This window comes from Eurypyga helias, unplaced genomic scaffold (assembly GCF_000690775.1).
Source record: "Eurypyga helias isolate BGI_N326 unplaced genomic scaffold, ASM69077v1 scaffold26516, whole genome shotgun sequence".
In the NCBI taxonomy this organism is placed as follows: Eukaryota; Metazoa; Chordata; class Aves; order Eurypygiformes; family Eurypygidae; genus Eurypyga; species Eurypyga helias.
In genome coordinates, this window is record NW_010256371.1 from 5,949 (window position 1) to 33,851 (window position 27,903).

The 27,903-nt window shown below is 48.0% G+C and overlaps 1 protein-coding gene across 1 annotated transcript in view; it reads right to left on the reverse strand.

Annotated features, from left to right (window-relative positions):
- LOC104511157 (acetyl-CoA carboxylase-like) overlaps nt 1–26,714 on the reverse strand; it is a gene marked incomplete at its 5' end in the record, with an annotated part of 30,569 nt that extends 3,855 nt beyond the window's left edge. Inside the window, 9 exons of the mRNA XM_010153652.1 lie at nt 689–859; nt 1,109–1,263; nt 10,485–10,597; nt 12,338–12,515; nt 18,701–18,836; nt 19,221–19,317; nt 23,193–23,289; nt 25,695–25,815; nt 26,571–26,714. Coding sequence (XP_010151954.1) covers nt 689–859; nt 1,109–1,263; nt 10,485–10,597; nt 12,338–12,515; nt 18,701–18,836; nt 19,221–19,317; nt 23,193–23,289; nt 25,695–25,815; nt 26,571–26,714 — 1,212 coding nt within the window. The remainder of the gene's footprint in view (nt 1–688; nt 860–1,108; nt 1,264–10,484; nt 10,598–12,337; nt 12,516–18,700; nt 18,837–19,220; nt 19,318–23,192; nt 23,290–25,694; nt 25,816–26,570) is intronic.
- Between the last annotated feature and the right edge of the window lie 1,189 nt (nt 26,715–27,903).

The window sequence follows — 27,903 nt, forward strand, 5'->3', positions numbered from 1 at the left end:
AATAATTAAAGAACAAATACAACTCCTGCTCTCACATCCCGGCGGATCCCGAGGGTGTGCGGGACTGGCACGCTGTGCACAGAGCCAGGAAGATGGGGGTGTCCGGGGCTGGTGTACGGAGCTCGCGCTGTGACTCCCGGGATTGCTCCCCGCCAGCTCCGGCAGCAGCAGCACCTCTGCGCAGCCCCCCGACACGCCGCCCTGCCTCGCCTGCCGAGTGAACTCCTGCTCTCACATCCCGGCGGATCCCGAGGGTGTGCGGGACTGGCACGCTGTGCACAGAGCCAGGAAGATGGGGGTGTCCGGGGCTGGTGTACGGAGCTCGCGCTGTGACTCCCGGGATTGCTCCCCGCCAGCTCCGGCAGCAGCAGCACCTCTGCGCAGCCCCCCGACACGCCGCCCTGCCTCGCCTGCCGAGTGAGCTGTGCGTCGTCGGAAGACGCTCCGATTTTCATACCAAGGGTGCTGCCTGCTTGGGGAAAACCCACTGTTTTGCTTTCCTGGCCTGCTACAAAAAGCATCCCCATAAAACAACTCATGAGCTGGCATATTACCCAGAAGTTCCCTTTCATCACCTAAAATGTGAGCATTCCAATTAAAACCCAGAGGTCAAACTCCACCTGGGAGAACTTCACTCAGTTTAAGCCTAGGGAAGAGTACAGCCTCCGTGAAACGTTTTTTCATTTACCTTCACTGTCCCTTCAACTTCCACAAACCAGCGCCTCAGCATAGCCTGGATCTGCCCATCAGTCAGCTCAGGATTGGCATCATGGATCTTCTTTTTGACCACGTCTTCTAGAAGAAGGCGTCTTAATCTCCAGTAGAAGAAGGTGCGGGAAGTTTTCCAGTCTAGAATGTCCTGCCCAGGAAGGAGAAATGAGTGAGGGACATTTATGAGGAGAAATACGTGTCTTACGCCCAGTGGCAAAAAAAAGGCTAACAGTCGTTAGATGCTTAGCTGTACCGCCTGCAGGATGGGAATACAAAGCCTGTATGTCTGAGCTTTGGAGATTTCCACCCCGTCAGGAGCCCCATCCAGCCACCCTGGTCTACCAGAAGTCTTTCTGCAGAAAGAGGCACAGCACTAGGAGAGCCCCCCGATACTCACAGTTATGGCCCCCTTCTCCTGCATCCGGCCGGGTGTGTCGTGCAGGTCGGCAAACTGCATGGCTACCTGGTGGTAAATGGGGATCAGGAATTCTTCCCGCTCCTTTAGCTTGGTCTCCAGCTCCTTTCGGTCGGCGGGGCTCAGCTCCGGGGTACCTGCAACCAGGCACAGCCACGTGTCAAGAGACATCGGGCAGGGGGAAGCAGGGGGTGCGCTGCTGCACGGAGGAAAGGCGAGGGACAGTCCAGGGAGAGCGGAGGTTTCCTCTGTCCCAGCATGCCGGTGAAACCCGGACTGCTTTTGACCAGGACAAACAGCACACCGCCAGCCCCCAGCAATGCCAAGCAGAACCTTGAGTCAAATGTCAAGTGTTCTAGCCCAGATTTCCCGCCAGCAATATGCAGGCAAGAGCTTGGAAGGAGTTTTCACCATGGAAACTCTTTTCCATTTAAATGCCAATGAGCTGAGCCATCAATTAAGTGACATTTACTGGACTTACTCCTAAAAAAGAATAATGTCCCAACACGCAGTTCATTTAGCAAGAAACGTGGACGAGGTAAAACCACCTACACAATTTCAAGTTTTCTTGTAGGCCAGTTGCTGCCAGTAGCTGTAGAGCCACTGTCTCCTCCAGGAAAACACACAAGTTGTGCCAGCGATGCCCAAACCGCTCACATTCGGTTTGCCAGAGACTGGCACACACCAGACTACCACGACCGACAAGAACAGAACTGCGTCAGGAAGATAATCTCCTGTGGAGTTCATCGTTTTCCATTTCTTTTAAACCATTCAGCTCCGATAAAATTAACTTTGATTAAAACAAAACCACACGTTGAGGAGTTGCGGATTGATTTTGGAATTGCCTGACCCAGACTAAGCCGTGCAAGGGGAAAGACACGGTGCTGCTCCCACCGTTGCCGGCAGCAGAACAAGGTGCTCCCTCCCACAGCTGCCCCTCAGTCAAACGGGAATGTACATCCCTCCTCTCCCCAGGACAGGCCACAGGGAATGTACCCGTAAGGACAACTCTCCACTGAGCCTGCAGTCATTTACACCAGGTCACAGCTGGCCCAGGAGCAGGTCGATGCTCCCCCACCCCGCCTTGACAAGAGACGTGCCAGAGGTCCTTGTGCAGAGGCAGAGTATTTAGAGCCAATCTTGGCTCATTTGAAGCCAAGACTGCAGTCTGAGCCAAATTACACGGTACTGCATATTCTGCTGAATCGTGCCATTTTTTAACCTCCCACCCCCACCGGGAGCCCTGGTCGCAAGTTCACGGCCTCAGAGGCAGCTGCCTCCCATCCCACCTCCCCTTGTAAAGCCAAGGCCGCTGCCAGCCTGAAGCCAGGTCATGGATGGGCCTTGCTCCAAGCACTGGTGGGTTGTCCCACGGCACCTTCCCTTCAAATGCAACCGCCCCTGCAGCCGGGAGAGCGCAAGCACGGCTTGTCGTTAGGGTACAGAGGGGAGCTGAGGCCTGAAACAGAGATGTGCCCAGCAGCACAAGCAGTCAGTTGGAGAACCTGGAACAAACACTGATTCAGCCGGAGGACAACGTTCCTGCCCTTGGTATCCTGTAGCCCGAGTACCGCAACTGCATTTAGTGGTGTGTGAACACCACCAAGCTTTTTCGGTTTCGATCTTTATCGTTTGTGAAGGAAATGTCAATGGCATTAAATGCAACATCTACCATTCCATTAAACTGCCACGCTTCCAGGCTGGGTGACGGGAAGGCAATGGCTGGGAGAGGGCAGGAGGACGGCTGAGTGATGGGTATCCTCCAGCCTGAAAACAGGAGGTTCTGGAATGGCAGCGGGAAGCCAGAGCGATCCAAGTCCCTCCCAACAAAACCAGGATGAAATCAGCGGGCAGATGCTTTACAAAAAGCCCAGCAAGAGGCAACACTTTCCCACAGTGCCAAATCCAATGGCTGGAGCCTTCGCCACTGGAGGTCCCGAGTACCGAAAGCACAGATGAGCTCACAGAAAGCCATCGGACAAACTTAGGCAAGGAGAGTCCCTCCCCAGGAAGCACAGAACTGCTGGGGGCCGAGAGGGCATCCCTGGGAAGCATACGCCGCGTTCGCACAACGCTCCTGCCCTTTCCCCGAGCACCCCGGCTGACCTCCCACGGACACCACAACCCAGGGCTGACCGGCTGGCACCGGTGGGCGCAGCAGCTGACGCACAGCACCGTGACACCGGGGCTGTGGCTCAGACCCACCTCCAGAGGCCCACTGCACACAGACCCTGCTCTCTCCTGCTTCACGCTACCCGTTGGCATTTCCTCCCCATTCCCCAGCCAGCGGCCAGCCGTACAACGCTTCTTTCTAGGGAAGGAATGATTTTATGTGCCTACCAGTATAAATGTTACCTAACCTTTCAAATGCCAGTGAGAAGGTTTTAATTAAGAGAAGCTACTCTTATAACCTTCAGAATAAAAAATGCTCTGTATTTATCCACGTTGAATTCACAGGCTCCTACACCTCCCCATTCTAAATGGCAATGCGTGCAGTGAAGCCAGCAACGCTGGTGTGTTCCGGCCTATCCGCCACACTCCCGGTGTACAGTCAAACCAGCCAGGCCCAGTAATGATTTAGGTGAGATTAACAAATATGTCAATGTCTATTTTCTGCTTAATTTAAAAGCAGCGTCTATAAAGATTTTTGACTTCTGAACCCTGTTCTCCTGGAAGAAAGAAGGTAACAATGAGGAGGGGGGATAAAGAGTGATTATCCCATCATCGATCGTTTGTCAGGAGCATTTCTTATTCACTGGACTATTGTAAAAAGCTAAGCTCTCGATCAATCCTGTAAGCACCCTGTACAATTAAATATCTTGGAATGGTTTTCTTTCTTTCCTAGTCAGATCTTGAGGCCTCAGGGTTTTTCAGAAAGCTGGGGCTTTATTTATTTATTTCTTGGAAAAAGAAGTCTCCTTCCACAAATCTTACACTGGTAAGGAGAAGGGAGTTAAAATATGGGATTCCTTTGCTCTAAAGGTACTTGACAGTTAATGAAACTGTTAAAGTTTAAATCATAGGAACATTATAGACCTCTAGGTATGGATTGGCCACTAATCAATAGAGAAACAAAAGCAGCAGCACTCTGAAACAGCCAGATGGCCACGCAAACACAAAGCGCAGAGGGCTTTGGCATGCAGGTGGGGCACGCAGGTAAGACAAGGCAACAATTTAAAGGCAGAAAGAACACGTGTGACCTTCCTAACTTGGCAGGCAGCACAGGACGCTTTCTCAGGCTGCACTCTAAGTGCCATAAAATGTCACATTCATCTTGGATTGCAGTTTGCTCTGCAGTCTCCAAGCACGCCCGTATCTATATATAGTGCTGGTATGATCACAGCCATTGGCATGATCGGAAGGGGCCAGGTAGATGTCTTAATCCAGCTCTCGACACCTTTAAAGCCTACCCACAGTGGTAAATGCACCAATACCTCTTCATTCTACGGTGTCTCTTCTTTATTCTCTTTTTGATCAACAGCAAAACGGCCTTAAACAAGTTGAAAAAATGCCCTGGGCGTACCAAAACCACGAGAGTGACTCTTCTGAGGCCCAACGAGCAGTGGACAGCGTCTTGCCAAAATGCCCTCCACCCAACAAAAAATTCTTCATGATCAACAGGACAGTGATTTGTCCTCGCTAAAACCCCTCCACTCAAACATGCCCAGTTAAACCTATGAAAAACTAGTTTAAAACCACACGTAAAAAGTATTTCACCTAAAATGTTCCCAAATACCTCCTGCAGGAAGCTGGCCGCTGGTGCCTGTCTCTCTCCCCATCACCTGCCCCTGGTCTGACCCCATCTTCACCGTCACTCTGCAGGGTGACACCAGCCTCCCCATCCAGCTGCTACAGCCCGGCTTTCGGGGTTACAAAACCGTAAGAGGCCCCCAGACCTCAGAGAGGGGCTCTCAGTAGCCCGGTGGCACAGAACAGCAGATGCCAAAACCAGCCCTTCAGTCACCCTGCGGAGCAGCACTTGCCGGGTGCTGCGGCAGGGCCATGGACGCGTGCTTTACAGCCCGCCTTCGTGGAGGAAGGCTCCAGGAGTCGCCCTCCCCGTGCAGACAAATGGAAAAGCCTCCGCAATAAATCCGCTGAGGGACCTCTCCTGTAAAGCGCTCTGATATTGAATATCAATTTATACCCCTCGACAAAAGTTAAGGGAAAGCATCACGGCAGGGAAAGCTATATCTAAACTGTTTTGATTTGTGCCCCATTAAAGAAAGACTCTCCTCCGAAGCAGGCGGCGTCCCCGAGCATCCCTCCGGTGTCCCCGAGCATCCCTGCGGCGGGGGGGGATCGCAGGGGGGGCAGCAGCGTCTGCCCGCTGCCGTGGCACTGCGCCGGCTGCCTCTAATAAACTTCCTGCCAGACGGAAATGGCTCAGCAGGACCATGAATCACGGCTTCCCATAACATCTAGTAGCAAAGTGCTTTTTTTAAATATGACCAGTTTAACAGGTTAGACAAAATGACTTCAAGGAATGTTATTGTAGGTTCCCTCTGATTGCAGGAAGCCAGGCAGCTTCTGAATCAATTTGATGGTTTATGGCTTCTAAGCTGTTAAAAAGGGGGATTTTCTCCCTCGCCCTCGGCGGCACAGCCTTAGCACGGCCAAGCATTTACTTGTCCGTTTTCTTGCCTCTTCCTCCGACACGCACTCAAAGACCTGGGCTCCAACCCGACGGACTTGCTTCGCCCCAGCCCGGCCCAGCCAGGGCACAGCAGGGAATGAGGGCTGGTGAGCAGCAGCGTGGGGCCCGTGGCCGCTCTTTTCAGTGAAGCAGTTGGATCCCACCCAGCATGCGCTGGACGGGTCCTTTGGAAATGAACTTGGGAGACGCAACGCGGTTACTCTGCATCCTATGACATAATTAAATGTGGATTTTAAGACTGGTTGTGACTGCTCCATTGTTTTGACTCCTACTTGAATCTCACCTCCTTTTTCTGCCTGTAACAAAGCTCTTGCCAGACAAAAATACAGCAAAGGCAGCAACTGTGTCCAGGCTGCTCAGGCAACACATCTCCCATCCCAGCCAGAGGCAGCGGCTCCAGAAGGGAGAAGGAAGGTCACTGGGAGTCACTGATGTCCCCGGAGAGACAGGCAGTTTTGGATTGTCACTTGTTTCTTTAAATGAGACTGCTCGTAATTGCTTCACTAAATATTCAGTAGGATTTATGTTATAAAGGTGCAATATGAAATAGTGAAGGTCATGCATGTTCACGACACAGGCTCGAAATACCCTCGTATATCCCAGTCCTTTCTGGGCTTCATCAGAGCAAACAGGCAAAATGGGGCAGGTACGTAATTCCAAAAAACTCCCATTTGGGGGAAAACGTCTACAGCCCTCCTGGGAGGATATTCAAGACACCAATTGTCATGAAGGAGCTGACAGAAATCAGTACTTGCTCTTCTAGACTCGTGATTGTGAATTAACAACAATTTAAATGCAGCAGCACTTGCCTATCGAAGCCGTTACTGGGAATCAGCACCGCCTAAAAGACAAAGTTACAGCCACTCCGAATGCATTTGTCCAAGGCTTCAGGAGAGCTGGAATCACAACAGCAGCATTTTTCTTAGTTGTTGCTGAAGAAAACAACCGGCATTTTGATTAATTACAACATGGAACAAACAACTCACTCCCCCCTGAAAAGAATTACCAGACTTTAGAGCTGCAGTCTTAACTTTCCAAGCTAGAGCTTGGCACAAGACAGGTCACAGGGTGGAAGTTTTCAGCCCCCCAAGAAACAAGGCAGCGTCGGGGCTGTCCCCAGGCCACCGCAGCCAAGTCCTCAGCAGCTGGTGCAGGTGGGGCCAGAAAGGACCCCTGGTATGTGCATGTGCAGAGAGGAACTGCTACGCTAAAGTGGTTCAGTGCTTGAGTTAAGAAAAGTTTTGCACCCTCTTCAGCCAAATAAATTACAAAGCAAGTCAGGAGCCAGCAGCACAGACTGGTGATGTTACCCATGGAAAGTTAAAGGTTGTGCACAGCATGGGTGCTTGTGCAGAAAACAACCTTCCCAAAGTGCTGCAGGATGACACGTGGAGCTGGATGCTCCCCCCACCCCCCACCTTCTACAGTGCACATGGACAAAGGCAAAATGGGCATTTAAAATTTCAAATTAAATTGAAGAGACATGCCAGCACACAGCCAACTGCTCCACAGGATAGCTGAAGAGGATGCTCACACTATTACAACATGTAGCAGGTGACGAGCAGATGCTTCCCTCTTACTATGAGATAAATACCTGATAAGAGAAATGTGAAAATGCAATATCCAATTTAGCTCTAACTGGAGCCGTTTCACCATTCCTTTCATTCACGTTCCACCCGATTTTTGCGTACGTTACACCGCAACAAGAGACATTACATGCCCCAAATCTGCACAACAAGGCTCAATTTTTATCCCACTCCTAAATGTTTTACTCTAATTGTAATAAATAAATAAAATTGAACCTCCAGGTTTCTAACTACAGGGCGGGGCTCGCAGTCTGAATCGCTCCCACGCTGCTTGGCAATCACAGTTCTCCTCGCACACCTACTCAGCGTGGGACCCTGCTCCTGGGCAGGGTAAGGGCTACCCTTTCTCTCCTTGCCCTCTGCCCCGCGCTGTTTGCCGGCTGGTAACGGCACAACTGCGAGTGACGTTTTAATAAAACATGGGGCTAATAAACATTTCGGCGATAGCGCTGGAGAATTGATAATGAACAGATTTATGTCAAATTATTCAATATCTGCCAGCCTTCTCTGCTCTCACACTCCCAACTGCAAGTCCAACCCCAGTGTCTCAAGGCGCCTGGAACGAGACCCACAGTCGCCCCGTTTCCCCACCCCTCCGCAACAGGCACATGTTTGAGAGCATCTCCCTTCTCCTCCCCTGCGCAGCAGCTCCGGGGAGGGATGACAGCCATTCAGGGGTTAAAGAGAGGCAGTGAACCCCCAGCTAATGAGTAAGAATTCAGCAGGCAGTGTAAGATAAATGGAGCTTTCTCTGCTTCTGCTGGAGTCAGCATGAACTGCGGCCCTGCGGCTTGTTTGTGGCAAATGGAGTGCGCGAAATATCAAAGGGCAGTGATCCAGAAGAAGACCGACTTTGACAAATTTTAAATTGGCCAGAAAGAAAACCAGGAAAAAAAAAAAAAATTATGCAATTCACTGTGTCCTGCAATCTTGGCTTTCCTGCTACCTACAGAATTAGCGGCAAAACAACAGCAGTGATCGCGATGTTGGGAGCAATTACCAGCCATCTAAGTGAGATGCTTATCAGTGACTGAAGCTTTTAGAGCTCTCCCTATGTACAGTTGTAAGTGACTTGCTCTTGTGTTGCAGTCATTTTAATTAAAGCGTAGGGAGTTTGCTGGGAGTAATTACCCTGTAGAGGAAGAGGGGAAAAAACCCTGAACAGGCTCCTGTCTCCTCACATAGCAAGGTGTTGGATTTTTGAGACTGTTGGCAGAAAACCACTTCCCCTCTTTCTCCCTGTGTTTTTTTCCAGGGCTGCTGGTGCGGGTCCCACCGGTGTGACAGAAGGGCGCTCCTCGCCTTACTGTGGTCCCCCCTCCTTCACCACTTCAGGACCAGGACCCTCCAGCAGCCTGCGACTGCTCCTGGGGACGGACTCGTTGGGCAGTTGCCGCACGGCAGAGCCCGTCTCCTCCCAGAGGCCGTTGCTCGTGGGCAGAGCCAGCGCTCTGATGGTGGGGTGAAGGTAAATACTCTCAGGAAGCAGTGCTCCTGCCGTGGTGCCATTTATCTGCACGGACCCGAGCTGACTGCTCAGCATATTGCCTCCTCTAAGCACACATCTGATTTCTCCTTCCCCTGGTGATCAGAGCAGCGGAGAGGCAGCTCGCCCGCCCGGGTGCAGGGGTAGCTGGGAGCCCCCGCTGCGCAGGTAACGCCGCGGCAGCCTTTGAACTGCGAGGTGTGAAACACTGTAGGAGAGGAGCATATGCTGGGTCCCTGTGGCCTGCTGTGGTCACGCTATCCATTCGCTCCTCAAGGGTCACTGTCAAGCCCAGCATGGGGCAAAAGTGAGGTTTTGTGAAAAGAATCTCCTTCCTGCAACTACAAACATTAAAAGTGGGGTTTAATTCCAGCAGACAGCACACCACATCCATCCATCTGGGTATCCGTGTCCTCTCACGCAGGAACACATGATGTACACGGGCAAGATCTGAACTCAGATGAAACTGCTGCCTGGTGCGGGCCTGCAAAGCTCAAACACCGGCCAACCTGCTTCTTGCCCAGAGAGCAATCGGTGCAATGAGAGAAAACAGTGTCAAAATACTGTAATTAAAAAAAAGAGAGAAAATGTCTTTGATGCTATCAGTAAGAAGCTGGCTTTCAGCAAGCAGTCTGATTCTCGGCACTCCCCACACCCTTTACAATTATCATCCTCTTCCCAAGGCACATCGAATGGTTGTTTTGTATATAAATTGTTGCACCACCATAAATTAAAAAGAGCCAAATAATAAATTGTAACTGCAGCAATAGCCACGATTTATCAGTCATTTGCAGAACACTTTTCCTCCTGAAGGATCCCAAAAGGCTTTATAAATTCAAACCATACCCATGTAGCATGCTTCTCCCACTACTGAAATGTAGTCCATTTTGGAGGTATAACGAGGCTCTGTAAGATTATACTCTTACAGTAAGAGCTAGTAAACAGTCCATTCCCCCGGGAGAGTACATCTCTGATATTAAGTGCATTTTGCTGAGCGCTCTGTATTTTGGGTAGTTGGGTGTATAGCAGGCGCCGGGACCATCTGGAGCAAAAGGCCCCAGTGATACAACACCCGCAGTGACGTGCTCGCCTCTGAGCACCGCGCATCACCCCGCGCTTTACTGAGGAGGTGAAGAAAATTTTTATTTTCCCAACATTGAAGATCAGACAGATATCATTACTCAAACTACCTCAGACACACAGTGATAGTCCAGCAGCCCAAAATGTCTTGGACCAAATTCTTAGTTACCCCAAATGACACCAGCCAAAGGTTTGGCCCAGGAGCTTTTAGTGAACCGAGCAATTGTTGAGGTGGAAACTAGAATCAAGCACTCGTAGCAGGTGTCTGTTGTAAGATCCGCTCAATAAAAACAAAAAAAGGGAAAACAGTTCAAAAAGACACTGATTTCTTACTCCCTAGGCACGCTAAATGCATGTGAATACCATCTCCCTCACACGCACAGACGTGCAGCTTGTCTCACCTGGTTTTCTTCCCAAGTCAGATGGCAGTAAATAAAAATTAGCATGAATCTGATAAAATGCCTCAATGCCCCCTTTTCAGGTCTACGAACCCATCCATTAGCCACCAGGTGAAGGGTCACCGCTCCGCCAGCCCCCGCGCAGCCGTACCTAGCCGCTCTGCCAGGCGGATGTAGACGGGGTCCACTCGCCTCATCGTCTTCACTAGATCCTTCCTGCGGAATTTGATTTCTACCGTCCCCTCTGGTTCCAGGATTCCTCCTCTGATCGGTGATGGGAAAAGAGAAAAGAAAGGTACTTTGAGGTCATCAGACAAGGGGCAACACTAAATGGGATGGTTCAATGTTATCTATAAAGCAGGTAAAAAGAGAAGGGGGAAAGGGAGACAAAACAAAGAGAGAAGAAGAAAGAATCTTAGCTATTATTTATCCAGCACCACAAACACACACCAGGCTTCACAGAAACCCGTCTATCCAACAGCACACAGCACAGCCTGGTGCAAGCAGTGCTCTTTAGCAGTCTGCTTTAAGCCGTGACCTGAAAGCTCTTTCAAAAGGTAGGTAAGCCTTATGACACAGACCAATTAACCAGCCGCTTTCATCAGAGATCCTGCCCCCTTCCCAGGTCAAAACCAGAGGAGCATGTATTGAAACTTGGGCTTGGTAAATAAAATCACTTCACTCTGTGAAGGTGGGAGCAATGACGAGGAGGAAGGTCAGTGCTGAGGGTTACGGAGTGGCAACAGCGATGAGAATTATTACAAATGCTTAGGGACAGGATGATGTATTTTGCAAAATAATCTCTTTCTTGGCTACTAGAGCTCAAGACCTTGACAGTCCAACTACAGCTCTGCAAACCACACACGGTCCTTCCCCACGTCTTGCAAGCTGGGGGCCTGTCTTGAGATTTCCAAGGGGAAAGGCATGGGGCAGAAGCAGTGGGAGGGAGCTGCTCCTGTATGCAGCCCAAAAAACACTTGGTGAGGGAAGTAGCTTGTAGGAATCCTGCTCACACTGTGTCTAGCTGTGAAGCCAACAGGCTCCACATTTCTAAGCAGGAAAAGAACAGCAAAAACTTCTGACTTCAGGAGGTGAAGATTAGACAGTGTTTGCTCAAGATGCAGGAAATACCAAGGCCATTGGACCACAGGTCTTTCTGTCTTGCTTCTTTAGCACAGAGAGAGAGGCAAGCATCCCGTCAAGAGCAAAATTCATCTGGGAAGGTCAAGGGAAATGGGCACTGGAAAAAGACATCCTCTCAACTCCTGCCCACATGCCCTTTTTTCCCTCCTCTTGTAGCAGCTGCCCAGGAATTTTCCCCTGCTGAGATGGCAGGAGTTGCGACGACGCCCTGACAGCAGAGTATTCATGCTGTCCTTCTACACACCTTCTGCTAGAGGTAGCCCAGCTAGGGCTGGCTTTTTCCTCCAAATGATTCAGTATCTCAGATTCTTTAAAATATTTTTAAAAACCTGCTTCCAAAAGTTTGTCTGTAGTTTTATATCCTGAGCCACCAGGAACTAGAACTTCACTTCCGCAAGTTGTAGTTAATTAAAAAAGTGCAACTACCCAAGTGCCCGTACAACAGCCAGTACAACACTTGGGGATTTGAAAGTACACACTTACTTACACTTATGAAACATGCAAAATTGCATACACAGACACTTGTTTCAAAGCGCAAAGCAGCGTGTGGAAATAGCAGGGTGGTAAAAAAAGCCATCTGAAGGACCAACATCTCACTGTGCTTTGTGAATGTCAGTAGTTCACTGTCGCAGAGGCTGGCTCACACCGCTACAGAATTTACCCCCATCTAAGTGAGTCAGGAGACTACCCAAATTGTCCTGTCTGTGATCCCTACACAGCAGACTCCTCCGAGACATGGGTTATGACGGGAAAGTGGTCAGTGCCTTTCAGGAACAAAATGCCTAACAGAGATCTTCTCACTCTGCCAGATAATTATGCCTCAAAGCAGACGGTTCCGGAGGGAGGAGGAAGCTGCCATACCTGCTTTCTCGGTCTGCGTACATCTCCATGTGACGGGGATTAATGGTAGGGTCAATCACAGCCCAGGATCCTCCTCTCAGCTCCGCTTGCGGCGGGATGTAAATAAGCACAGGCTGACGGTACTCCCTCAGGCCGTCCACGATGTAGGCACCGAACTTGAGCACTTGGTCGTACATGTCTGCAGAAAAAGGACACAGCACGTGAAGTCACAGCTTGTCCGTGCTTCCGCCTTGCCACGCTTGGTCAACCTGGGAAAAACCACAACTATTCAGCTCTTCTCACCACCCCCTGCTACAACACTGCAAGCTCTGGCTGGCGTTACCCAGCCCTGGGCGAGGTGGTCCCAGCAAGGAGATGTTCCCACATCTGTCCTGCTCCCAGACGCCCGGCCTCCGCTCTGCAGATCTGGTCTGGTGACATCCTGCGTAACCACATCTATTCACGCAACACGAACCGCAGGGTCCTCAGCCCACACCAGCCAGACCCACACCACATGTCCTGGTGACAGTCCACCCTTCCAGCAGACCCAGCGAGTATTACAGCAGTTTGGGAAGGCAGAAATTCCTGCCCTCGATCCGAGCGTAGCTCCAGACATCCTACCATGGACCCGTACCACGATCCACGTCATGTGCGTGGCAGCAGACCTTTTGCATATCTTATAAAAATTAGTGTGTGGGAAGGGTTCAGATGTGAAATAGCATTCTGCACCTCTTGTATTAAAATTTGTTTAAGGCATTTTACTCAAAATTAATAAGAATAACTCCACTGTGTAAAGACAGTACATTGAAAATATCAGCCCCAAAGGTGATTTAAATAAAAGAGAAAAAAGAAAGGCAAAAGAATTTGTATGAGATGATATAGTTTATAATGGATACAGTTTGTAATGGAAACAGGCACCCTCGAATATATATATTTTCTTACAGATAATTATATGTAGAAATATCAAATCAAATACACAAGAAATGAAAAATCCTTATTAGGATCATCTAGTTCCTGTGTGAACCTCTTTGTTCACACAGGACTGCATCCTACGTTTCTTTCCCAGTGCTTTTTAAAGCTTTCATTTAGAAATCCCAAACAATAAATCTACTGCTTCTTTAGGGGCATTTCCACAGCCAAATTGATGAAATTTTCCTCCATATTCAGCCAGATTTCCCTTCCTTCCCCATCCCTATTAATTTCATATTACTACTCCTTGCATCACCCCTACATAATCTCTCTACTCCTTCGGGCTTGCTATAAATAGCAGCTGGCTTTTCAGTGGTTTTTTTTTCCCTTAGACACACTCTAGGTATTCATCTCTCATCTCTCCCAGGACAGTATTTTCAATCCCCTTCATCATCTTTGTTCTTTGCTTAGTGCCTCCCAGTTTGCCTAGTTTTTTCTGGTCACTGAAATAGCGATGCACAGAGCAGAAAATCCAAGGGGGTTGCGTGTACGGGCCAGGCGCACACGCTGGCCTTCCCTAACAGTCTTAAAAGACTGAGACACTTTTATCCATCTGAAATCCTTGTATCATTTGAGGAAGCCATCAATTCCAGGGAAGAAAGAGACCCCAGCCAAGGTCCCCTTCATCATTTAAACCCAGGTTAATGTCAAGCATTAACATGAGCACAGTTGAGCACCTAACTCTGTGGGAAATGCACACGGAGCGAGCGAACAAGAGAGGTATATATAAGGTCTCTATATAGTAGGACTGTAGGCACTGATGTGATCTCTCCAGTTCCTTTGCAAGGTCGTGTCTCAGTACCCACGAAAAGGAGTTTCATGTTATTTAAGAAATGTCAAATGCTGATGAAGAGGAGAACAATTTATTTCCTCTAATTGTGAATAAACATAAATTCTGGCAGAGACAGTGGGAACTGAGAACCAAACAAAACTCCAACCTTTCCCTTTGTCCTGAGCAAAGAAAAAGGCCTCAAAAGGGGTGACAAATTTATTACTAATTACACAATTATTTTATTATGTAGTGCTAGTAATAAACCACTTGAAGTACTTTCAGCTAATTCTAGTGTTAAGAAAATAATTGCTTGATTCAAATTATTTTAACTGAATTAATTCTTTACTAGACATTTTTTACTAGTGCTACATAATAAAATAATTGTGTAATTAGCAATACATTTTTCACTCCTGCCAAGGGTATATATTTTACTCAGGTTAAGCATAGAAAAAAGAAGTGCTACTTGTTTGCACAAGGCAGAAGGAGGAGAAGCAGACAAAGTGAGAGAAACTTGCTTTCTGTATGTAGCTCCAAATCTCTTTCAGGTTTGCCAGGAGGCTTCAGCAAGGACAGGAAGTTATTTTGGTACTGCAATACTCTCAGGATCAGACTTTCAAAGCTGTGCAGAAGCATGAACTTCACTGCTATGCAGTCCTGTACACGCTTACTCCTTGTGGGCTGGATGGGGCTTGGAGCAACCTGGTCTAGTGGAAGGTGTCCCTGCCCATGGCAGGGGGTTGGAACTGGATGGGCTTTAAGGTCCCTTCCAACCCAAACCGTTCTATGGTTCTATGATCCTGCAGTACAGCATTTCATTTCCCTGGAACATCCCAGCAGCCTTAGTGTAATATTTTGTATATGGATTTTAGGCAACTGCTGGCTTGTCTTGCACGCTCAGAACTTCCACTGAGGTCGGGGGACCTGCTGCTGCACTCTTGGGCTACAGACACACCTCACTGGTTTCAGATCAGGCTGTAAACTCCACTGCAGATTTCCTCTTAAGGTAACAGTTTCCGCTAACGAAGACGAAGTCTTGCCCAAAAAAGGATGAGACGACCAACCTGACCGTCCCCACGTGCAGCCCCAGGCCACGGAAGCTGCTGAGCTCCAGAGAGCGGCCGAGAGGAGCAGCAGCCGGCACAGGCTAAGGAAGGGTCTCTGCTCTTCTGTAGGGGTTTTTCTTCCCTCCGTCTCAACTGTTCCATCACCCACCGTTTCAGCAAAGTGGGTACTCTTAAAGAATGTCTACTTGTAAGAGGTAAAATGTAAGTAGACTTGATGAAGACCATAGAAATACTGCAAGAACAGCCCAAGGGACCTGCCTGCAGTCCCTGTGCCCAGTCACCAGAACACACAACCTCCCCAATTTACATTAATATTGTATTTGAGTGTGAAACTACGAAACGTTTGCCACACTGTGACCGTCACCTGCTATTTGCAGTTTTGCTGCCTTTTCCACCCTTACGATGGAGAACAGCGCATCAAATTTAACTGTGGCAGGTGGCAAACGATGCCAGGGTTCCACGGCACCCACTGCTCCATGCTTGAGCTGCCCGTGTGGGCTGCAGACTTTGTAAGCTGTTCATCCTGTAACTAACAAACTTACTCTTCTTAAAACCCAACCTCTTACATCATCACCCCTGCAGCAAAGACCACCACACACATTTTAAGAGCAGGCTGTTTGCACAACCGTTCCTGCAAAGAAGTTGCTTACGTTAAGCCTGAAAAACCTAGAATTCGCTATTTCTGGGCCAAATTTAATTCCCCTATTAATTTAAACCTCAGTACAATGAGCCACTTGCAAGACAGAAATGCTGCAGAAGTCCTCTAGGAACCACAGGGGTGTTTGTTATTCAGCAGGGCAGCGCTCGCAGCACACTTCCCCATTCTCTGCCTGCCCACTCAGCTGCAGTGCGCATCAGCGTCTACCACACGTAGACATGAAATCTGCTGGAAGCTGTTATCATTACACTGTACGTGTAAATATTGGCAGTCAGATGCATCAAGCATGCTAGAAAGGCTGCAGAGAGCTTTTTGCATTTCCATGGCGTTGGGCAGCGTGCCCTGAACCTCCAAAGCTGGAACGGATCTCATCAGCTTGGCTGGATTGTCAGATAGGACCTGAAGGTAAACACCAGGCACATCCTGGCTGCAGACACATCACGTCCCTCCTAAACCCATTACATACAAGCAGTACCGTCATTCAACATCCAGGTAATCAGAGATTTAGAGCAGCCTTTTCATTCTCCTGATTCTTTTTTTTATTATTATTGTTATTTATAACCTGTCCCAGGAAAAAATAATAAGTAAAACATGAAAAACCAACTGCGAGTGACCCTGTAGCACAAGCGGTGCTGCAGTTTAACGTCGCGGGGATTTGCATGCTATCAAACTATTCATGCCGAGTCCAGGACCCTGGTGCTAATTTCCAGTGAATTTCACGCTTGATGTCTCCCCGTTGTGGGTCACTGCCGGTTCGCCTAAATAAACCACTTCCAAACGGCTCCTCCATCTAAATATTCAAGCCAGTTTTTATAATTTAATTTTACATTATGCTGAATAGCCTTCCGGCCAGAGAGAGCTCACTGGGGAAACCACAATGCCACTGCGACAGGCCTTTATTGGCGTTCTTTATTTATTTATTTCATGGCTCGAATGAGACCTCCTAGGCTGACTAGTAAAGAGAGGGGCTTTTCCCCCCCGCTCTCTTTTTTTTTTTTTTTCCCCTCTGCTAATGTCAATTTTCAGCATAGCAAGAGCTGTCTCTAATCTTTTCCTACTCATTACACACAATTTTGGAGTCATTTTACCCACAGTGCAGTCGGCTCCTGGCAGTGTGTTTGTGTGCACCGAGGGGTGGCATAATTGTTTATTTTCCCTCCCTGCATAATCCCCAGCCAGCACTGAAACCGAAATTGCAAACAGCTCCCCAAGGATCGCAGGAGAGTGTCAGGGAGACCGAGGCTCGCCGCACGGGCGCCAGCAGCAGACCATGTGCAGGGACAGGCACGGAGCAAGGTGCCAACCGCGACGGCTCCGTTCGCCGCCGCAGCTCTCTCCTCCTCCCGCTACCGGCTGGGGAGATGCAACGGAACTATCAGCATCCTCTTACTACCTTCTCCACCCTGGGCTTCTGGTTCCAACTCCAAAGCTAAACCTGGGTTCTGAGGAACCCAGCAAAGGGCACTGGCAAAGCCAACAGATCTTGCAACATAGCGAGGCAAAATAATATTACAACTTTCCTGAGCCTTCAGTAACCAACTATGTCGTTGTCAGCTGAGTGGTAGGGGAGGCAAGTCACAAAGGGACTGCAATAGCAGCACATGGAGCAGAAACCATCCCGAAAGGTAACAGGTATTTGCCAGAGGAAAGAATTTTGCTATCTTCTACCTTCGCATCTTGCTTTCTGCCCTGCTAATGAGACAGCAGAGCAGGGCAGCCTTTGCGACCCTGCCAGTCTTTCCAGAGCAGGAACTTTTACCATGTTAGAGCACCCGTAACTTTTCTTCTGTGTTTGTTAAGTGCCACATGCAGGTAAAGAGGCTGTAATCTTTTACTTACTAAAATTTTATAGTACCGGTCTCACATTCTTGGCACTTCACAAAATGTAAAGTAGCAGTATGTGGTGCAAAAATCTAACTGCTGGTATATTAACGCAGCAGTTTTAGAACTATTCACTCCATATGAACATCACTACTACCACCAAGAGAGTCAGCTGGGAGGCAGTCCTTGACATGACACAATTGCAGTGGGAAAAATCACCAGTGAGACAACGTTTTCACTTTACAGAATATGCCTATACATTTTTGATATGCAACACTGCTGGCTTATCCAGCCCCAATTTTAAGCTGAGGCAGAAGCATGTAGGGCTGTGCAAGCAGGATGGGTTTCCTGAGACCAGTGTTTAATTAGCCGAAGTTAGCAGCTGTAAATTTTGTTCGCAACTAGACCACTGTTAACATCCAATTACCTGTTCTCACTGCAGATGATCTGGCCAGTTTCTATAATTGTGTATGAGGGTACATAAAAAATACAACTGCATTGCTTATTATGAAAAGAACTTGCTTATTTTGAAAAGAACCTGCTGTCAAACGTGCACCTTGCATATTCCATGTTATTCCTGCTATGTGCCTATTAAGACAAGAGACATGGGGAGGAGAGGAATGAAACCCTTCCTTCACCACAGCTACTGCAGCGTAGAGCCTCCCTTTCCTCTAGCTGACTGTGCAACGATCACAGCTGACTTTCAGCAGAGCTGGGCAGAGAACTGACATGATTTCAGGGGGCTGACATGTCCAAACACTCTGGTGGGCCTAAAAAAGCACGCCGTGTTAGCAAGCCTAAGGGAGGTCACGTGCTTGCCATGAAAGAGGGGGGCTGGATGCAGACTGCATCGAAGACGGGCGAAGCAGATCCACTCTGCAAGTTAATGTGTACAAGTTGTTACCACCGTCAGGCCAATCCAATAGCTAGCTGCTGCCCAAAAATGTGACCTGTTCCTGTCCCCTGCCACATACTCCCACTGCTGGCCTGTTCCCAGAGAACCACTTCAGGATGCTAATCCGGTAGAGCTAGTGCCATAATGCCACGGCACAAGACAAGCCACTCTGCAACACTAGAAGGCGATCCAAACGGATGGTTACCTTTCATTCCACCAGAGAAGCCTCTCCAGTTAGCAAAGACCATCAGAGGCAGCCCTTCTCTGTTAAAGTCATTGATAGCCTGCGCAGTCTTAAAGGCAGAGTCAGGGAACCACACCTGACCAGCCTGCTGGATTATCTGTTGGGAATAAAAAAGGGTCGTTACGCCTTGAAACAGTTAGATTAACACAAGGGTTAGCACAGAAATACAGAAGTAGATGCAACAAGAGCTGTGACGTGGAACCAACAACGAGGAACGCAGCACATGAAATGCTTTGGATCTGCTTGTCCGCAGAAAAACTAGGACAATCCTTCTGTGACCAACATCAACAGGAGTGTTCCCACCGATTTAGCCAGAAAGAGGAGTAGGGAGGGTATGGAAAGCCTGGCACTACAACTGCTGTAAGGGGGTGAAGAAGAGAGAGAAAAAGATATGCAAAACCAAAATCCCATCAAAACAAACACTCTTACCACACAGACATTTGCAGAGGACAAGCAAGCCACGAGCACACGTTCAACTTACCTTGGCCTCAGAGTCCAAGTTTGCAGGATCAGCAGGGATGCTGAGCTCCACCGTTCTCGTTTCTACGGCAACTACTCCTACAGGTATTCCTCCCAGCCTGGTAACATGCAAGAGGAATCAAAATTCATATTTCTATTGTTACACAGCTAGAAATTTTTTTCCAATTTGCATCAAAATACTCAAGAGAGACAAATAATGCAAGCAGTGGAAGGAGCATTCTGGCCTCCTTGAGGAGTTTAGGCATGTGGCTGGAGAATTTCAGCGTGGAATTCAGTTCTCAAAGCAAAATCCAGTTCTAAAAATTACCACATACCACACTAAAAATTAAACAGAATAAATCGAAGCCCAAATTCTGAATGATGAAGCTACATCTCCACCACCTTCCACCTGCTACCACACAGATTTTGATACTGACAGTCCTGACCATGAAAAACAAATGCAAAGACCCAAGGCTTCCCAACCCCTGTTTTCACAAGCACTGTCAGCAGATGAAATACATCACAGGCTGCATGTCTAAGCAATGCTGATGTCTCAGGCACTCTGAACATCCACTGCCTGCAAAAACTACCCCTCCCAGGAGATTAGGGCGACCGATGGGTAAAGGTTTGGGTTTGTTCTGTCCACCTCCTCCCCGGACCCTCTGCTGCAGGAGGACTGCAAGGGTGGGAAGGGTGCAGGGACACCACAGTGAGCAGGGAGCGTAGGCACCAGTGAGGATGCTCGGCTCCACTTTCCACAGCATCTAACCATTCCTTCACACAAAAGGCATCTCGCCGGCGATGACAACTGCTCACTCCCAGGACGAGAGTCCCAGCAGAGCCGACACTCTCCCCTCAACCACCTTAAGCTGGATGACACACGCTGCAGGCAGAAAAAGAGACAAGGCCTGTGTGCACTAGGGGGTTGAAAATATTCCCATTCACTATGATTAAGAGTCTGCCTAGAAACCCGTAATTGCAGAAGCCGTCTTAAATCGGTAACTTATAACTTCTATATTAGGGCCCATGTGACCTAATAAAGAACATCTTTATCCAAGTATTACAGTTATTTATTGAACTTGAAAACAGCTCAAAACAACTTCTGTTTTCCATTATACTTCATATAAATTTTATCAGGCTAGCACATGAAGATGCTACATCTTGTTTTATAGTGTGTCCCTGGACAAGTTGCCATAGAATAATAAAAGACAATTTACAGCCAACAGCACACATATTCCAAACATACATACAAAAGATGAGTTTTGGCAGCACTTAGAGTAACAATCCCAGAAGAATACATTCATACTTGTTTTTTCAAAATGCCACTGATTTTGAAAGAACTCAGTTTCATTTGTATTATATATACCTATGTGTGAGAGTCCGAAGCAACTTGGAATTTGTCAGAAGAAAGAAACTGCAAGCGAAGCCAAGCATGGGCCTGGACAGACACCTTCTAGCTTTGCTAGATCATTTACTTCTCCACTCCCCACTCCCTGGTATACTGCTTAACCTAAAAGCCTTTATGTAATTACAGGACACTGAGTACGTGAGTGTCACAATGGCAGACGAAAATACCAAAGTGTATCAAAAGACCACAGGACATCCCAAAGTTATGTGCTACAGTTAGAAGTGGAGTCAGCAGGTGTCTTTGGTTCCTCTCAACAATGTGTAACAATCAGACAATACTCTGAGTGGAAATGATCTTGAGGGGTAATAGCTCCCAGATCCCTGGGACCAGCAGTGGTCAGACATGAAACTCCAAGGCGGCAGAGCCGAGCAGCACCTGAACACCTCGTCTCTAGCTGGGCTTGTGCTGTCTGTGCACTGACACCTTGCTCTGTCTTGAGCTCAGAGTCCTCCTCCTGCCCTGGGTACCTGAGGAAATGGGTGTGTTCTCTGCATCACATTCTGCACTACGAGAGTCCAGAGGCAGTTCTAAACACGTTAAAGACCCTCAAAAGTCTTAAGAGCTGCAGAGGGACAATTCGCTGAACATTTTTCTGGAAGCCTCCTTCTGTTATTATTCAGCATTTCATTAGCCCATGGACAGAGCTCCTGATGGCTGTGCTGGAGATGTCCAGACTGGGCACAATCTCAAAGATGCTGCACATGAGCTCTAGTGAACGCCATAAGCCTTGGTGCCTCACACCATGACCTCTGGCTCTCTGACCCTCACCAGAAGGACTCTGTAGAGCTGTGGCTTTAAAAAGTCTGAAAGAGAAACAGGAGCTCCTAGTGCCAAATATTCCGGGGCCACGTGTGCTGTCAACATAATGGAGATGAGGAGCAGCATCGACTCATGGCTACACTGGCTGGCAGCGCAGCGGCCATCCCAGCTGTGCTGTGTTTCAGGAATGGTGATGTCTCCTTGTGTCCCACTGCACGTTCTGGTAATCTAACACAGCATCACCAGGGATAGCCTGGAATGGGCTGCCCTGGGAGGTGGTGTGGTAATCTAACACAGCATCAGCAGGGATAGCCTGGAATGGGCTGCTCTGGGAGGTGGTGGAGTCACCACTCCTGGAGGTATGTAAAAGATGTCTAGGTGAGGTGCTCAGAGAGCTGGTTTAGTGGTGGCATTAGCAGTGTCAGGTTAACGGTTGGACTCCATGACCTTAATGGTCTTTACCAACCTAAAAGGTTCTACAATTCTATGATCCTGGTACTACAGTGAGTCCTTGAGTCACCAGTTTGGTGAAGCCAGAGGCTGATGGAGTCAGAACCCAAGGGTGGCCACAGGATTTCCAGAACAGCATTACCAGGTAATTTGGTTCTGGACTGTTGGCACTGCAATACTGACAGTACGGGAGGTGCCAGATCTGTAAATCAAAGATGGACCGAATCTCATTCACTGTAACACCTGAAGCCTCCAGGATCCCATTCAGGCACTTGAGGGTTTTTTCTCCCCTCTCAATTGTTAACAACAAAAAAAAGAAAAGAAAAGAAAAGGCTGTCAATTAACCAAAACCACTGACATCAGTTAGGAAGTGGGAGTCTGCTGGAGGTAAGTGTATGAAGCACTGTCTTGAGAGGAGGGCTGGCGGCAGTCTGAGGAACGAGGTGTGACAAAGGATAAGCACGCTGCATTTGGACAGCTGAAGCACTTGCTGTGGAAACTCAAGGGAGATAAATGTACTCTTTCAAAATGGCTTTATTCTGAGAGGAAGTAGACAGTCAGATCAGGAAACTCACAGTGCCATTTTAGAGGGGGTAAAAAAGTAAGAAGAGACTAGAAAAGTGGTGACTGTGGGGGGTTTGAGCCCAGCTCTGATCTGCCTTCTGTCAAAATGCAAGATCTGCTTCCTGCTAGCTCTGAAAGCTCACGGGCCTGCTACACCAAGAGTGAGACAGGCCGCAAATAATTTAAAGGCTGGGGTCTATATCTTGAGACAAGAGGGAACATTTTAGAATCCTGCACAGGTGCCACCTTGCAGCACGGTAAGGGGAGGTGACTGCCCTCGGGAGGAGTTGAATGCCGCAGGTCTGGAGCTGCATCACTCGGCATCATGAAAAGCAACTAAGATCAGGCATAGCAGGTGCTGGTTTGGGAAATGCTGCAAGTTATGCCAAGCAGACCTCAATGGTGAGCTCTTCTCTAGGCAGAGTTTTCTGCAATTTTCTCTAGTTTCAGCAGAACTTTTCTTGCAAGTCAAAGTTTGCCAAGATAGCAAAACAATAAACTGTGTCATGTACCTTCACCTAAGTCAGAGCTGCAGGGCTTCACTACACAACCATGGACCTAGGGAAGCACACACTGTCTGCCAAAATTTCTAACACTATCTCTCTTCTTGGCTTTTGTGCATGTTAAAGCTGTCACCTCCAAGCAAAACAGAAGAATCAATCAGACCATACTTCATTCATGTGGTAGAGAAGTATCCTGTTCAAATAATGACTTTACTCACAGCCATGAACTTCCAAAGGAGGTTCTAGAAAAACACAAAGCATAACAAAAACGTGATTTCTACAAGTGTCTAAAATGCCCCTTAGAATTTACCTTGCTCTACCAACCACAACCGTCTGTGCCCAGGGCTGCATGATCTCCAGGAACGAGCCATTGTCAAAGAAACCACTTAGCCACTGTCCTTTTTGACCTAAAGGGAAGGGAAAAAAAAAAAAGGAAATATCAGAGGAGGAAGGAGGGAGGGAAGAAAGAAGAGAGGATATCAAAGAAGCAACTGAAACATGCTTAAAAACGCCAACGGAGAACGTGGCACTGTCATTTTATTTATTTATTTTTAAATAGATTATAATACAAGGGAACATTAGACAGCTGAGCATTTGTCTGCCTTCAGCCATCATGTCTTATCTCATTTGCTAGTCTGCATAAAGACAGTCATTTATCAGCAAAAGCATCATTTATTGTTAAACGATGGGGTTCAGATAGCAGAGGGACTTCGCATGCTTTTAAATAAATAACTCTGTTTTTTTCAAGACACTACAAACATTTGTCAAAAAGCAGTAAAGTCATTAAAGATGTTTTTCAAAATGCCTACTTCTATTTTCAAACATCTCACATTTTTCTCTTGATTCTGCCTAATCTTTCCTTTAAGGAAAGAACGGTGAAGAAATTCAGGAACTAAATATCAAGTTTTCTTTGACGTTTTAAAACTAGACCATACATTCTTTTATAACAACTGAAGTGCTCTGACAGCATAAGCTGACTTGCTCTGCGGAAGGCACCAGACGACGCTCCGCTTCCAGAGCTAAAGCATGCTTTAGGAGCCCTCAGCCCGGATCAGACCACATGCTACCTGACCTATTCTCTTGCCCAAAGAAGGCAGCAACTTCCTAATGCTTGAGAGAAATCAAACTGCTCCCGAAGAGCACATTACCAAGATGACTGTGCAGTCTAAGAGAAATAAACTCTTCCTGACCCTTGCAGAGAATCACCCTGAAGCACAAGGGCGTATCGTGCTAACTATGAACTAGTATTATCTGCCCCTTATAAAGCCAGTGAAGGATCAGTCTTGGGGTTCCTCCTGCATCCCAAACTCTGATGTACTGACAATACCTCTCCCACCCCCATGTGCAACAACAGATCTGAGCGCTGACAATACACACACATTCCTTCAAATAAAATTCTCAGGGTGACAATGAGGCTCAAAGGGAAGCATGGTGGCAGTTTACGGTGCAGCTGTCTGCTTTTCGTGGGTGTTTCTTAAGCAGGCCCAGAAATGAGTTAAGCCTCCCCATGTCAGTGTGTGCAGTGCCACAGCACCGTTTCCTCTCTCCAGACAGGAAGAACATGACAGGAAGGTTTTCCAGTACTTCAGCTGGACCTTACTCCAGTGAACAGATAAGGACACGACAAAGGGCCTTCGTTTTGGGCTGACTGCTGATGCCGGACTGGGGAGTGACAAGATTTGCAGACAGCTCTCTTCTTGCAGTCCTCCAGCCTGTGTAAGCTGTATATCCCAAAGTCCAGGCATCGAGATACTCTACCCACTCAATTACAGAAATCAAAACTCTCTGGGGCACCTGCTTTCCACGGGGACTTCCTGAAGCTCTGCAAAAAAAAACCCCAAACAAACCCAAAATCCCGCCCAGCTTTACCCCTTGGCACACAGCTTCTGAGGAATGCTTTAATCTGAACAAGCACCTCTGCTTCTGCAAACCCAAGTCCAAAACCAATTAAAAGTGGAGATCCAAGCAAGCTAACCTCTGCTGACTTAAACAGGATGGAGAGTGTTTTATCAAGACCAAACTTGTAATTACTGTGTTCTACATTCCTTGCCTCTGTGGCCCCACTGTAAAATGTGACCATCCATTTCAAAATTATCTCTTTATCGTGAGCCCAAAGCTGATCGTTTAGATTCTGGCCTCGTGTCGGGCGTCAGTTTGAAGAATATCACGGCAATATCTCCTCTAATAAATGGCTTTAACTTTTCACCTAGGAGATATCTGCTTTAACTTATCACAGGGAATCATCTGCTTTCCTTAACGCTTCCACTAAATTAAAATCTGAAGTCACTCGATTTGGAAGCCAGAGTTAGCTGCACTCAGACAGCTGGATGAATTACTTGAGAGATGATGAAAAAATATTATCCAAAACCAGAAAACTTAGTTTATCACAAGTCTCATTTTAGCCCCCCAAACTCATTAATAACAGCAGGCATAACGGTCACCCAGTTTGCAGCTTGTACGAACACAGGCTGCACAACCCCAAAAGCATGTGTGGGGGTTCAGTGGTTTGCAGTGTTTCTAACATCATCGCTTGCCAAGACTGGCAGGAATACTGTGAATCCTTTAGCGTGAAGAGTCTGGGATATGGGCTTTCCTCTGAACCACTAAAAAAACCTATAAAAGTAACTACTAATTTTAAGTGTTCTCAAGCACTCAGAATTTGCATGCTATTTCTATATATTAAATTTAAATTGTTTAGAACTAATTACTCTATACGCTCTGAAATGTATTTGGTTTGCAGACATAAAGCTTTGACAAACAGTCTTGAAACAAGACACATTATTGTGTACCCCAGCCACCAAGATACACCTACTTGGATTTGGGCGTCCAGCCAGCATCCAGCGAGGATCATAGGGAGTCTTGGTAGGAACAAAGTCTATGGTTCTGTCTATAGGGTCCTTGACTTTGAGGATAGGAACAGGGCTGTATACACTCTAAGAGAAAAAGAAAAATATTGAAGGAAGCAATTCTCCTGCATGGCTTTGCACCAAACACTGGCTCCAGAGGACCTGGTCAGAGTCCCCCTTCCCCACACTGCACAACCCTTCAACTGACGGGACCCTAGAGCCATGGCAAGAGCCCAAAGAAACTTCCAAGGCGCTCCACACACTCTCTCAAACCCTCCTTTGGCATCATATGGCATCTGCTGTACTTCATTTGCTCTTGAACTTGAGACATAGCCAGCACTAGCGAGGGGTTGCAGTTTAATTTTTGAAAGGTGACCAGGCCACCTGACTCATTCTATGCCCTCTTTCCTGAAGGAAGGTGACCTGTGTGTTCGTGCTGCTGCCTTCCCGGCTGCAGAGCAGCTTACACATATACATCAACTCCTACAAATTACTGCCTCGGAGGGGAACTTTCAGAGTCTTTTCAGTAAGAGACAATCCACTGCTTACATAAAATCCTGCTGCCCAGAGCGCTGAGGGCAGCATGCCAGGGAAGGGATGTGAAAGTACCCGAGGCAGTGCCAGCGTGCCCCGCATCCCAGTTCCTGCAGTACCTTAAGCCAAAATCTGTGTACTCCAGTACCATAAAGCTTAACAGCCTCAATCACAAGCCTAAACCACTTGGCTAGCCACCATAACACAGAAAAAGCCCACAGATATAGAGAGCCCCCCACCGCCCACAACCCTGTGAACAAAGCAAATAGGAAACGGCACCCGTGAGCTCCTGCAAGGCCTGGAATTACCTTTGGCATGTAGGAAAGCCACTGCAGAATGGTGTAGACTCCTTCAAAATCATCACAGACAGTGCCGTGTGTCACTCCGTTGTTGTGCATTATCTGGATCCCCCCCAGCTGGTTGTTGGAGGTGTAAACTTCCCGTCCAAGCACCTTTTGAAAGAAACACAGGAAAACCATCAGAGGATGGGATGTGACAAGGAGGTGTTGGCTAAGGAGGTACGTACCAGTCCCTCCCGGCAGCAAGTCACGATCATTTCAACACCAAAGGATGGAGCAAACCACTCGAACAGACTTTCCCAAACCCTGTGTGCAGCTAAGACCTTATGAGTAGTGATCCCCAAGGGGAAGGATACAAGTGGGGAAACTGAGGCAGAGGGCAGCTATATGACTTGCCCTTCCCCAGGACAGCAATGGGGCTGATACGTGACCCAGCATCCTGGGTGCTGACCCGAGCTCAGCCCACTAACTCGAAATTGCTCTGACTAAGATGACTGGTAGGGTGGACTGATTTCAACCTTTAACTGGGGAAAAAACCAACCCCGTGCATAAAGCTGGGTATAGCAAAGATAAAGCTCCACCAGCTCCTTAGAGAGACTGCAAAGAATAAGACTCTGACTGCTGGGCTTCCAATTCTCCTGCACGGCTCCATCTCTAATCTCAGCCCAGGCACCGCAGCTCTTTTCTCATTCTCCTGCTGTCTCTTCCCATTTGCCCTCTCGCTGACTGATACACTGATCTCTCGGTCACTCGGCTTTCTGCTCCGCTGAGTCCATATTACTAATAACACCTCTGCCACGGCCAGTTTACCTCATGAAGGCAGGAGCACATCATTACAAAATAAACTCATAACTTTGACATTCTAGCAAATACATGCCGTTTGTTATTTTTATGGGTTGAGTCTTTCTAACAGACAGAGGGCATTACATACCTGCTTCATTTAGATCTTAACCCCCCCCTCAAACATACACAAACACCCTGCCCTCTCCCACCAACCAACAGCTCATTTTGAGAAGAAGGGCTACCCCAAGAGAGGAGCAGCCCAGAGCCCAAGGCAAAGCCTGTCCTTATGGAAGGGACGTGGGGGTCTGACTTCGTCCTCATCCCGACATCCTACAGCGAGCGCTTGGGACATAACTCACCCACAGTACAGAGGAACTCCACGTTTCTCAGGATTTGACTTTTGGGCTGAAAGTAAGAAGGTGCTAAAGTGACATGAAAACAGAAAATTTGGATCTGGATATACAACTACACTGGACCAACTGGCTTTCTTCCTGCACAACATCAGTGAATCACAGCTGGGGTCAGGGAGCCGCTGTGCCCATCGAAAGCACTGCTGACC